This window comes from Salarias fasciatus, chromosome 23 (genome assembly GCF_902148845.1).
Source record: "Salarias fasciatus chromosome 23, fSalaFa1.1, whole genome shotgun sequence".
NCBI classification, from domain to species: domain Eukaryota; kingdom Metazoa; phylum Chordata; class Actinopteri; order Blenniiformes; family Blenniidae; genus Salarias; species Salarias fasciatus.
Window position 1 is genome coordinate 7,263,933 of NC_043766.1, and position 12,864 is coordinate 7,276,796.

General features: G+C 37.5%; 1 protein-coding gene across 2 annotated transcripts; it reads right to left on the bottom strand.

Moving 5' to 3' along the window:
• Positions 1-901: 901 nt before the first annotated feature.
• LOC115381805 (5-hydroxytryptamine receptor 3A-like) lies at positions 902-12,077 on the bottom strand. 2 transcript variants are annotated; one of them, XM_030083418.1, is made up of 21 exons: positions 12,016-12,077; positions 11,808-11,902; positions 11,665-11,719; positions 11,317-11,480; positions 10,616-10,660; positions 10,398-10,504; positions 9,476-9,645; positions 9,203-9,360; positions 8,861-9,071; positions 8,495-8,680; positions 8,123-8,301; positions 7,243-7,323; positions 6,670-6,733; positions 5,570-5,733; positions 5,306-5,350; positions 4,947-5,053; positions 3,884-4,053; positions 3,595-3,758; positions 2,476-2,686; positions 1,645-1,854; positions 902-1,501 (listed from the first exon to the last, which is right to left on the bottom strand). In XM_030083418.1, exons 2-21 carry the CDS (start codon positions 11,832-11,834, stop codon positions 1,209-1,211), a joined length of 2,811 nt encoding a protein of 936 aa, XP_029939278.1. In that variant the 5' UTR covers positions 11,835-11,902; positions 12,016-12,077; the 3' UTR covers positions 902-1,208. The 2 variants fall into 2 exon arrangements, with proteins under 2 accessions (XP_029939278.1, XP_029939279.1); XM_030083419.1 differs by lacking the exon at positions 7,243-7,323.
• Between the last annotated feature and the right edge of the window lie 787 nt (positions 12,078-12,864).

Genomic DNA, 12,864 nt, shown 5'->3' on the forward strand with positions numbered 1-12,864 from the left:
TTATTTTGCATATCTCTTGCATGTTTCCCATTTCACAGCAACACAGTGTAAATATAATCCTGGAAAGTCATTGGGTTCATTTATTGTGAATGAAAACAGGTTAATTTTTCCTCAAACTGAAAAAAAAACTTTACAGTATAAGCTACTTACTAACTGGATATGACTCATATGCAAAATAATCAATTTTATTAACATTTGCTGTTTCATATATTGAAGGTAATAAAGATTATCAAGTGGAACTGATTGGATTTTGTGCATGTATCTGTATTGGTCATAATGGCTCAGAAAGGCTGCGTTGTCTTCCACAATTTAAATTTACTGCTACTCGTTGGCATTTTATCATTTTCAATTAGTGCTACCAGGTTGCAGCAGCAGTGGAGGACACCAAAGACCAAGACATTATTTTGAGTGATCATGTAAAAAAAAAACAAAAAAACAATTATAGGTACCTTTTAATAACTTGAATAGTGAAATGTGCAATCACTATCCAAAGGGTATGAAGATCGGCAAGGTTGACAATACATCAGCACATGATACCCCCATCTTGTGTGATGAAGGTTGATGAGTGTTTGCATGCTTCCCTTCATAAATCAAACCAATTTTTTGTTAACTCTTGGGACAATTATAAATGAATTAACATATGCACGTGTGCACATGACCGCACACTCACACACACACACACACACACACACACACACACACACACACACACACAGAGAGAGAGAAAGCAAAACCAATATGCCAAATAGATGGTGTTCAATAATTTAATCATTAAAACTTGAAAATGATACATGAAACCATAAAACACTCTCCAGACCTTATTCAGATAGTCTAGACACTTATTGACTCCTACTTGGACTCATTCAAAGAGAAGTGCCAACAAACAGACAAAAAGAGGTGCACACGCTGGTGTGTGTGTGTAGCATTCATATAAAAGCTGAAGAGCAACTGAACTGTTAATGCCTTTTCCTGTGCTGCAGGTTCACATTATTGTCATGTTGACTATGAATAATCTGAATTATGAAAAACCTCTAACAGTATTTGGATGAGCTATTTAAGACATTGTTTCAAACGCTTCAAATATGACTGTAAGCATTCTGTGTATAAAGCAGACTTCACGTGATATGCAATGAAAAACCAGAAGAAAAACTCCTTGATGAAGTTTAGTGATCAAACATGGAGAGGACAAGGAACAAGCACAAATTATATCAATGGTCGTGTAGTGTGCTGTAGGATTTTCCCCACAGGATGATGATGGTAACAAAGCTGGTTGATATGAAGAGGATATAAAGGATGAACAGCAGGCGGTCAATGACAAAACCCACCTGGATCCAGTCCTCTGTGTCCTGGTTTCCACGCAGTTGCTTTTCCAACTGATGACGGATGTCCTGGAGGTCCATATTAAGACTCCTCAGCTCTTGCACAGCCTTGTCCCCATTCAGTGAGGACTCCTGCCTTTTAGTTTCACTTTCCTGAGTCGCTGTAGAGGAAAGTTTCATTTCTAATGCAGAGGAAAGAAGAGATGTAAGGATGACATTGCTGACATTTTATGCTGACGTGCAAAAATGTTTTCAGCTCTTAATGGACACAACTGTACAAATAGGTCTGGTCGCATAAAATCACATTTCTATCATGGTGTCTTACCTTGTGCCGAGGGATTTGAGATCACAGTGTCTTCCTGATCTTTAGACTTCGGAGGAAGACATACGAGTCGCCCCAGAATGTGAAGAAAGATCACTCTGATCCAGCGAGGAACTGCAGGGTACCGCGCAGAGCCGCAAATGAGGTTGGTAATGATAATAGTTTCCAACAGACTGGCCACCATCAGAGAAAGGCAGAGGGTTAGGAACACATCTGTCAAAATGAAAATAAAATGAGCAATAAAATAAAAATAACGACAAAACTAAAATGAGAAGACAGAGCATTGAAAATAACCAAAGGAACTTGATGAACAACTGAAAGAAATAGTGATAACCTTAAAACCGTAATTCATTTTCGCATTGACTTGATTTTTCTTGACTTCAACTAACTATGAGGAACACTAAAAATAAGTTAACTCCATACTGAAGAATCAAGAAATCAAGGACGTTTGATCCTAGTTTCCTAGATCCTAGTCTTCTTCACTTTTAAGTCACTCTATAGAATTGAGTAAAACACAAAACTTTTTTAAGCATTAGGATTATTGTTATTATTTCATGTATTATTATGATAACAGTGTTCATTTGTGTTTTTACAATGTGTATATCATCATATCAGATTTGCCACATATAGCACTGTGTTTTTATTGCATATGTTCCTTTATTGGTGTCATTATTCACTACATGTTTTTGATTATATGTATTTCATGAATGATAATGTGAGTTTTGAAGTTGCGAAGGCATTTTTATATTATCATTAAGTTGATTTCCAACATTCAAACCCCTGTCTTTTAAATGCAACATCAAATAAATATCCTCCACGGTACTATGATCTGACTTATGAGAGGTATGGTGTTTCCAGAGACGGGCAGCATGTTGTTCATGCTCAGCAGGAAGACGGTGTAGCCCAGGATGAGAGTCATTTTGAACAAAGATCGGTCAACACTTTTGGGAGGCAAAATGAAGCTGAAGAGGTCCACCGTGATGAGGAAGCAGGTGGGGATTAGAAGGTTGACTATGTACAGAGTGGCCCGCCGCCGCACTCCGATCTGCAGAAGAGTGATATTAGATAAGGAGAAAACAGTCAGTCCTACACCTTTCTCTGGTTCTCACAGTTTATCTTATACAACGTGCAAAACTGTTCTCTTACTTTATTCGATTTTTATGCATCTAAATCCAAAGTTTGTTGATGGATACACACGAGTATCCCCACCAAAACAGTTTACAAGTATGTACTCTGAGGTATTTAGTTATACTCAGTTTTAAGACCTCACTGAAAATGTTAAAGGTATGATCTTATCGGTGTATTTCATCAATATTCATTATTGAAAATAAGAATCTCTGTGGTAGAAACACTCCCTGTAACTAATAAATAAATAAATAAATAAATGAGCTCTGATCCATGGAGGCATGGATTCTACAAAGTGTCTATTGGTGTTCTGCTGTTAATGATAGGAACTTTTGTATATCATTGGATCTTGTCGTTGCTTGTGCACTGCTGTTTCCTTCCTTGGCCCATCTTTATTGATCACTACACATTTTGTGTAGTTTTGCAGAATATCTGGTCAAGCTGTCTATTCAACACAAGTTGACACCTGTCATAAAATCCTTGCACTTTGTTTCTACTGAAACATCGTCTTGCTGCTGAATGCATCACAAGCAACTTTTTTTTACTTATCTTATTTGTTCTTTATTATATCAGGCAGTTGCTTGAGATCAAAATGTGTTTTTTTAAGCCAGGCCCAGACATTAGGTGGAATGCTAAGAGTAAAATGTGATATTTAGGTCACCCTATAGATGTTTTTTTTTCTTCTTTATTTTATAATGAACTTGTTTTGGGGTCTAGTTTCAAAACACAATTTTTTTACTATTTAGATACTTTCTTGTTCACTGTATTTCTTTTGTATGAGAGACTGAAATGACACAATAATAAACATCAAATTATGCAATTTCTCACAAAAAAGCGAAGCTCCTCATAAATATGTCCACTTCCAGATATAAGCTCAAAGATCCTTGAGTTGATTGAAATTAATTCCCATTCACCCATGGTTGTTATCACGTCTTTAGAGCGGTGAAATATTTCGTCGGCTGGGCCTTGTAATTCAATCTCCACCTCAGCCCCTGAAGAGAAGAAGTTGAAACCTTTAGCAGATGATTTTATGATATAAATCTTGTTTTGATGGCAGAACCATATAAAAAAACTATTGCTTTGTATGGAATGCTCTAAATTACAATTTCCTACTCACTGTGGTGTAAGTAGGAGTTGAAACTGAAAGTGCAGTTCTGAATGTCGAATGGAAAAGCGTAAGTGTCAAGTCTGCAGGAGCTGACGACTCTAACAGGCTGTCCATCGATCACCCAGCCGTCATGAAACAGGTAGGTGTAAGGGACAAATGGAGCAGTGTTTTTCTCCATGCTGCAATAAACATAGTACATGGTCAGTGTGGTCAATTTTATGGAGTGTTTTTATAAAATCTTAACATATTATCCAAAAAAAATCATCCAACAAAAGAAATACATATTACAAGACTGTTCAAGGGCTCAGTGAGACTGCAAGCTGTTAAATACTGGCCAGGGATTTTTGATAATCATTTACAAGTGAATCACAGATTTCATTTATTGCTCCTATAACTGTGATTAAGTGAACACGAAGCAGATCAGTTTTCCTGTCTTTTTAACAGTTTTGTTAATAATATGATTTATAGTAACGTGTAACTATGATACTGCTTCTCTTTGTAGTGATGGGCAGATTGCCTGCAGTTGAAAATATGGAACTGGAAAGGAGTCTGATCAACAGACCTAAATAATGTGTGCATGTTATGATTTGAGCGAACGGATGTAAATTCAGCTGAAATTGATTGAAATTGAGTAAATCAATCTTTAGACTAACCACAGTGCTGACAGTCCGGCCTATGTGTCTGCAAATAGCATGACTATCTATGCAGAATTGAGAACATTTACTTTTCTGTGAACAGTATTAGACATAAATATGATTGTACTGTTCATCGGATTTGTTTATCAATATTTTTAAACTAAAGATGACTACATTAGTCCATGTTTTTGAAATTAGCGTGATGCAATGAAATAATGAAAAAATAATCAGCAGATTGTTTGTCAGTTGGTTTGTTGGTTCTATTAATAGATTTTCTTCGTGATAATTTTGATAATTAGATCAGTTGGACACTGGCCAGTATCAAGTCAGTGCTGTCTATGCTGCAAAAATTATGTGTTTTGCGTGTAACGAAACATTTATCACTACTGCTAATACCATTCCGTCACTTATCTTCTGCAAATGAAACTGACACTTACAATTCATTGATGACAACATCTGGGACCCAGAGCAGTTTTCTCGGAACTGTAATGCGCTCGGTCCCACAACTTTCTGAATCCCAGCTTAGAAATTCATTTTTCCATTTCTGCAACACAAGTCACACAGATACAATATCCTGTTTGTGTCAAGTTACTTTTTATTTTTCCAGAGGTTTTCCCTATCCATGGCCAAGTTTCTCGGGGGTCTTTTAACTCTGAAATGTAGTTTACATCATCTTGTTTCTGGGTGCAAATAAATGGCTCGTGCAGTTTCAAACTTTTTTCAGACTCTCAAGTCATGATATAGATGAATAATTCCATTGTCAGTGAAGGTAAATTGCAGAATTGATTGCACTTACCAAAGTTTGCCAGATGAATGTTGTCAGGACTTGGGCCTTCTCGTCCTAAAAGAAGATTGTGTCTCATAAATTAATAATTTCATTCATATATCACCTTTCAAACAATGTAATATCACTCTAAGTTCTTCGCAAAAACATAAAAAGAACATATTTTCACATATTTCTGTACCTAACAAAAAAGTACACTCATGCAGGTATGTAGAGAAATATATGGAGCGAAACCGGAATATTTCATTCGTATCATATTTATGCAGTGTCACTTACAACTCCTAAGATGCCAAACAGGGTGAAATCGAGGGTGACATTGGTTGCGGTTGACAAATATACGACAGGTCTGATAGCGCTCAAGTTGAACACTGGCCTGAGGGCCTCCAATAATGAAGGTGTGTCCGGCTCAGAGCAATTCAGCATCATGGAACTGGATGGAGCTAGACAAAAAAATGGATTATGAAGTTATTAGGTCTGTACTGCAACCACCATTCATTTTCTAAATGAAAACATGCAAATAGATGCGTGACAGGACACTCTTAGGATTATTTCAGCCTTGTACCATCTGCAAATTCAAATTCCACGGTATGCACAAAGACTTTCAAGATATGTATCAACTTAAAATGATCTAATTGCAAGCATGAGCAGACTTAAAACCTCATTATTTAACAGAGCTTACAGTTAGGGCTGTTTCATGTTTATTTTTCTACGTAAGCTGCTTCAAGTGTAGACTGCTGGGAGACCGTAACTGCAGGGAATTTCTAATCTTTGCTTTCTCACACTCCATACAGTCATATTCCACCCTTACATGTTTCTACCGTCATTGCTCTCTGCTGGACTCTGTGCTCTCTCTGTCATCTCTGTACTTTTCTCTATGATGTCCAAGCTCTGTGAAGCTCTGTGAATAGAAACTCGCAGAATTTGGAACCCCTTTAGGCACAAGATGAAGCTATAAGCAGAGTGACCGGAAAGTGACCATAATAAGTCAGAGTAGCATAATAATTATCCGAGGCCTGCTATGTTTGATGGTTGTGTTAAAATGCCATAAGCTGAACTTGGCATGAGTAGAGGTCACATCTTGACTGCTCATGCTTTTCAGGTTTTCCAGTTGAAGACTTAAAGATAGCAGATCTCAGTAATGATGCATTGAGTTACAAATTCATAGCTTTCTTATGTCCCTTTCGCTTTGTGTGCACAGTGGTAGCCACTGTCTGCTGAACAGTTTTTCAACCAGTACAAAATTGTTGTCCTCCTCATGTTTATATGCTCAGTATTTTCCAGACTGGCTTCAATGGAACAAAAATGACACCTTTTGAAATGTTTCGATAAGTATATGTTCCATATATGTTTTGTTGCATAACAGGAAATGTACTTACCACACATGAGCACAGAGATGAAGAGGAATAGAAGCTTAGAAGACTTGACTTTCTGCAGCGAGCACTAAAAACATTAACATCGAGTCAAACGTGATTAATTTTAAAGGTGCTGTGCTGAATGTGAGGGCTGTCCTTTACACATCTTCAGTGATCTAGATATTACAATATTTATTTATTTATTTATTTATTCTTATTTAGTAAAAGATAAAAACAATGTGTAAATTTCATATTTGGAGGGAAATTGGTTTAAAATATCACTTGGAAAGCTCTGAATAGCTCATATTCTCAGCTGTTAGTGGAAAACTATTATATGATGTCGAGACAGAAATATAAGACCCAAGAAGATTATGTTTTCAAGAGTTGCTTTGAAATAAAGATCGCCAATTATGCAGTTAACATGTAAAAATCATTTAATCTTAACCCTGATGTTCTCTCTGGGACACTGTACATCTCTGTTTTAATTCCATTTCTTAAAGGTGGGAATAATTCCAGCTTAACTCTCCAAATTCAACTTTGAATATGTACTTACTGGCCCTGATTGACAGGTGAATTTAGCTTAAGATCTCAACTCACCACCTGATTTTGAAAAGGAGTGCCGAGTGTGGCGTCGGTGTCATTGCCTTGCCTGCCAATACCTCGCTGGTTTATTTGTGACTAAAAGGAGAAAAAAACCATGTTTATGCCCACTTGCACTATTACTGAAGTACAAAAAAAAAGCCTTTTTGTGACCTTTGTTTAAAATTCTCCTTTTTTGGTAAGCCTTTGATAGCAGATTAGAAATGGACATGGACTTTTTAAGCTGAACGGCACTTATTTGAGGTAGAGTGCGTTTTCATTGCAGGACTTACAGTTACTTATGGAATGAAACTGTTAGAACAATGGCGCTATCACTTTACACAGGGATAACAGGCTTTATTTGAGAGGCTTTTTTTTTTTTTTAGCTTAGCAGCATAAAGCATAGCTGCAGAATTTGACCTTTTCATAACACAACCTTAAAACCTTCAGAAGATCAAAAGACAAACATCTGTGCTTGAAATGAATGCCAATCGAAAACTTAATGGAATTTTCCAAGTAATTTTATTTTGTTTAAGATTACACAATAAAACACAAACATGTTACAACTATTTCTGTTTGGTTAGTAGAGATATTATAAAGGTCAATATATGTATTGTAAAAATCTAATGATTATAAGTCTTCTCATTATTCAAACTTCTATTACTGCCAGTACAATAACTCAGCACAAGATCAGTATATCAGACATGTTTAGACTCCAGGGAACTAGTTATTCAAATTCAACAAACATTAATATATATTAAAGTGGAGCTGCTTGAAAACAACTACCAAATGCCTGTTAACCATATGAGTTAACCCAGATAACGATGATCGTAATGAAGCTGACTGTTATGAAGAGGATGTAGAGGCCAAACAGCAGGCGGTCTATGATGAAACCCACCTGGATCCACTCCTCCTCACTGTCGTTCTGCTTCAGCTGCTTCTCCACCAGAAGGCGGATGCTCTGCACGTCTTTGCCCAGGCTCCTAAGCTCTTGCACGGCTTTGCCCTCATCCACTGGGCTCCCGACTTCTGTAGGGGCCTTGATATTTTCGTTCTTTCCCACCTGAGTCTTCATTTCTATTTTGAAGTAATAAAAAGGTGAAATTAAAAATAAATCTGACTAAAAACACTTTCAGTTTACTTTTTTTTTGAAAGTGGTTAGATTTTCATACAGTCTGAACAACTCTGCTCCATCTCTCAGTGGACATGATCACTGTGTGATTTTCCCTTTCAAAAGCAATCTGTGTAAATTGATCTATAGACTACTCACCAAAATGTTTTGACTTCTTGTTCTTTTGTCGCAGACAAACAAGGGGGCCCAGAATTTGAAGGAGGAGCACTCGGATCCAGTTTGGGACGGGACCGAAGTCAGCAGCACCAGACAACAGGTTGGTAATGACAATTGTCTCCAGGAGACTCGCTACCATCAGAGCCAGGCAGAGCGAGAAAAACACATCTGAAGAAGGAGAAGAAGAAGAAGAAGAAGAAGAAGAAGAAGAAGAAGAAGAAGAAGAAGAGAGAACCACTGAAACAACTGAGACAGAATAAACTTGCTTCTGATCAACTACATATAAACATGGACACCTGAATTTTGATGTGCATCACTACAGCTAATATTACTTGATAAAATACTGACTTATGAGAGGTATAGCATTTCCGGTGACCGGCAGCAGGTCATTCATGATGAGCAGGAAGACGGTGTAGCCCAGGATAAGGGTCATCTTGAAGGAAGACCGGTCGACACTCTGTGGAGGCAACAGGAAGCTAAACAGGTCCACCGTGATGAGGAAGCAGCTGGGGATCAGCAGGTTCACCACATACATAGTTGCACGACGCTTCAGCCTGATCTGTAACCAGAAAATCACACAAATCAAAGGTGATCCCAAATTATCTGTGACACAACTCCTGTAAATCTGGGTTTGATGTCAAGTGTTTTTGTTTCAGTTACTGAAAAGTAAAGGTAAAACAGACAACCTACATGAAATGCCAAGGTGTCTATATAGTCCCCGTAAGTGTCATTACTGGTATGAGCAGTGATAGTGAGCAGCTCCCATTCCCCCAGCGTGGTCATCACACGCTTGGAGCGCTCTGTGATGTAGTCTACAGTGTTTCCGAGAAAAAGTCTGATGTCCGATGCTGGAGAGAGCAAAAAAATAGAGAGCAAATTAAAGTTAAACTCAGTGAAACCCAACACATTTGAATAAACATCATCATGAGTTGAAATAATAATATTAAATTTACGATTCTATACCATAATGGAGGTAGGAGTTGAAAGTCAAGGTACAGTTTTGAATGTCAAAGGGAAAGGTGTAGATATCCAGGTTACAGGAGCTGATAATTCTCACAGGGTGGGCATCATGCACCATGCCAGTGTTGAACAGGAAGACATATGGGACTGATGGGGCTGTGTTTTCATCCATACTGCAAGACAAAGTGAAGCATAAACATTGTGAAATAACACTTTTATCAACAGTAACATTGGAGAAGAGTCTTGATAATTGTTTGAATTTCTGAGTTGACACAAATGGGCTATGAAATATAGTGTACTTAACATTGAGGAAATAAAAACCATTAAAGAAAACACTTTTTCTTTATCAGTGTTAAACTGATTTCCTCATATGAGCTTTTTGAATCAGTGGAAGGCACTGGGATTTCTGTCTACGAATCAAACAACAGCACACTAGCCACATGTCCCTCATACACTCCATTAGTTTGGTGTTATTTTGGGCGATATTTTTCTCAGATTTTTTTTAATTTTAAAAAGACATGGATGGGTCACGGAATGATCTATTATTGAGATATTATAAGTGGCTTTAAGCCTTACATGGCCTAGCAGCTACTCAACAAAATTTGTATATGTGGCTAGAAATAGTCCCATTGCATTAAATATTCATTCATGTCTAAATTTCTGAACTTCAATGACAAGCTACTGAAGCTGCTTTATCCAAAAATAAATAATTTAAAATTACACAGTTTGTCAGGAATTCTATCAAAAAAAATAGATGATTAGTCATGGTTTTGATCGTCACAGGTGATTTAAGTTACAAAGCACAGAGAGTTGAATGCTAGTTTCAATATTTCTTTTTCTCTCTTTCTTTGTTTCTACAATTATGAATATAATCAGAAGAATACCATTTTGCTTTAGAATTTGTAGTACAGGTTTGGCAACTCACAATTCATTGATTACAATATCTGGAACCCAAAATTTCTCTCTGGGTAGAGAAATCCTGTCACTGCCACATTGGCCTGCATCCCAAGTAACAAACTCATTTGGCCACCACTGGAACAAAGAAAGAGACGTGAGCTTACAGAGCTGGAATCTAACCAAACAAAATCAAATAGACTGTTGTCATTCTGCATCAGTGGTGGTCTGGATGTATGTGTTACTTACATAACTTAACCAAATGTAGGTCTTCAGGAGTTGGGCTTTTTCATCCTTAAATGACAGAAAAAAAGAGAAGACAAAAAAAACAAACAAAAAAAAAAACATAAATCATATCATTATTCTTGTGTTTTCTGAATTGTCTAGGAGCTTTGTTCCACTGTCAGAAAACTAAAAAAACTCAATCTATGTTATTAAAAGTATGCGTCTTATGTATACGATAAACTGTGATCAGACATTATCCCCAAAAACTAGTAAAACTAAAGTAATAATGACAATTATATGCATGGAATATTCTACAATTCTATTTAGCAGACGCTTTTGTCCAAAGCAACATACAACACCGGGGGCAATTCAGGGTTCAGCATCTTGCCCAAGGACACTTCGACATGCAGACGGGGAGACAGGAATCGAACTCACAATGTCTCACATTGTGAGACGGCCACTCTCCCCACTGAACCAGAGCCTCTAATATAACTGAAGGTCATTAAAATGTAAAAAACAAACAAAACAATCAAAAAAAAGCTCAAGACAATGCTCTGAATGCACTTGGACTTGAAGAAGAACACAGAAATACAAAGTGCTATATTTATGAAAGTTCCTCTGATTGCTTATAAGTGTTACATTTAGATTACTCAATCGTCTTTTTTATGACACATAATGATTGCAAAGCATTTGCTTCATAAATATATCCTCAGAGCTGAACATACCACTCCAAGTATCCCATATATAGTGAAGATGATGCTGACGTTGGTGCAGGTTTTCGAGTTCACGACAGGCCGTATGGCCGTCATGTTGAAGAGTGGAGTCAGAGCCTTCAGCAGAGCGAGTTGGGTCGGTTCAGAACAGTTCACATTGATGACACTAAACTGAGCTAATGGGAGGACACAATAGCAGACACTTTGTGAGAAACCTCTGACTTGGAAATAATCATGGTTTTATTTAACAGCGATAAGAGAACACACAGTATGCATTAGATTGTATTCACAGACACTGGTCCCTCGCCTCCTGTTACTAATGCTGGCCTTTTAGGGATTTTCTTTCACAAATAGGTTTACCTGGCATAAAAAATGTGAACATGAACAGGGTGAAGATGACTGATGGAAGGAGCCCCTATGGACAAAACACAAATCAATCAGTCAGACTGATGAGAAACACTTTAGAGATTATTTGTTATAACTGCTCAAACAATTTAGCATACCTTCTGCGACATTTCCCTGAATGCCATGACATTCAGAACATACTTATTCGTCTTCAGCAGTTCTCCAACATAAATAATTTCTTCAATTCTTGTGTCTGTGGATGAAATTTGAGGAAATTTTGCACAATATGAAATCAATAGTATTAAGAAAAGTATTTTTCTGAAGATACAATCAGTTCAGGACAGCGTAAACATGCTCAACACTCACCAGAGAGACGGGCTCTTGTAAAACTAAACGCAGTTTTGGTGCCACAGATATACCTAGTGCCACTCTAAACCATCCCGTGATGTGGACAAAGCCCTGGCAAATGATGTGGGATGGGGGATCTCAAGGACAGCAGCTGGTTTCCCTGAGGGTGTCTCCATGCAAAGCAAACTCAAATCACAGCTGCTGCAATGCACCACAGTGTGTGACTTACCGGTGGTGAAGAACGACCGCAGTGGCGTCAGTGTAGCACCTGTCCGTTGGAGGCAAATGAAGCGTGTGGAAAGTGTGTACTCTGGCTTTGGTCCACAGTTCATGCATCAGTAGTAGAGAATGATTCTCTCACTGAAGCGCCTATTATCAAAATATTATTTGTGACACTGCTTTGTTGTTGCAATACAATAGCCCCCAAAACTGTGCAGTAAACGTTTATTTGTGTACTTTGTCTGTTGCATGGGAATTTTCTAAATGAGTTTGATGCAGGGTGGATCAATTATTGTTTCTGCTTCACATTGTTTTCAGCTTGAATTTGAGGATATGGTGACATTAAATGTGTATTTCGGGGAACTCTTTAATCCTGTTTTTGATGGGGGTGTGTTGAAGCATGTTGGCACATTGGAATTTATCAGCACATTTTGCAAGCCTGGTAAGAACATTACAATAACAACACTGTGTATGTTTGACAAGGCTATTTCCTTTATTCGTGATAGTAATAGTGATAATGATAATCTACCTCTGTCACAGTGATGATCAGTTGTAGTCCCTGCACTTCAGGCATCCTGTTTATTTAGCTGACCCAGAGTGTTGCACAAACATGCATAGAAACTCCATAATAACTTAGACCCAAATTTC

Excerpts from the sequence above, each read along its gene's own strand:
- LOC115381805 (XM_030083418.1), bottom strand. The coding sequence starts at position 11,834 with ATGGCATTCAGGGAAATGTCGCAGAAG. Across the intron at positions 4,054-4,946 it reads GATGTTGTCATCAATGAATT|CATGGAGAAAAACACTGCTC; the intron begins GTAAGTGTCAGT and ends TGTTTATTGCAG. Across the intron at positions 3,759-3,883 it reads CAACTCCTACTTACACCACA|GGGCTGAGGTGGAGATTGAA; the intron begins GTGAGTAGGAAA and ends TCTTCTCTTCAG.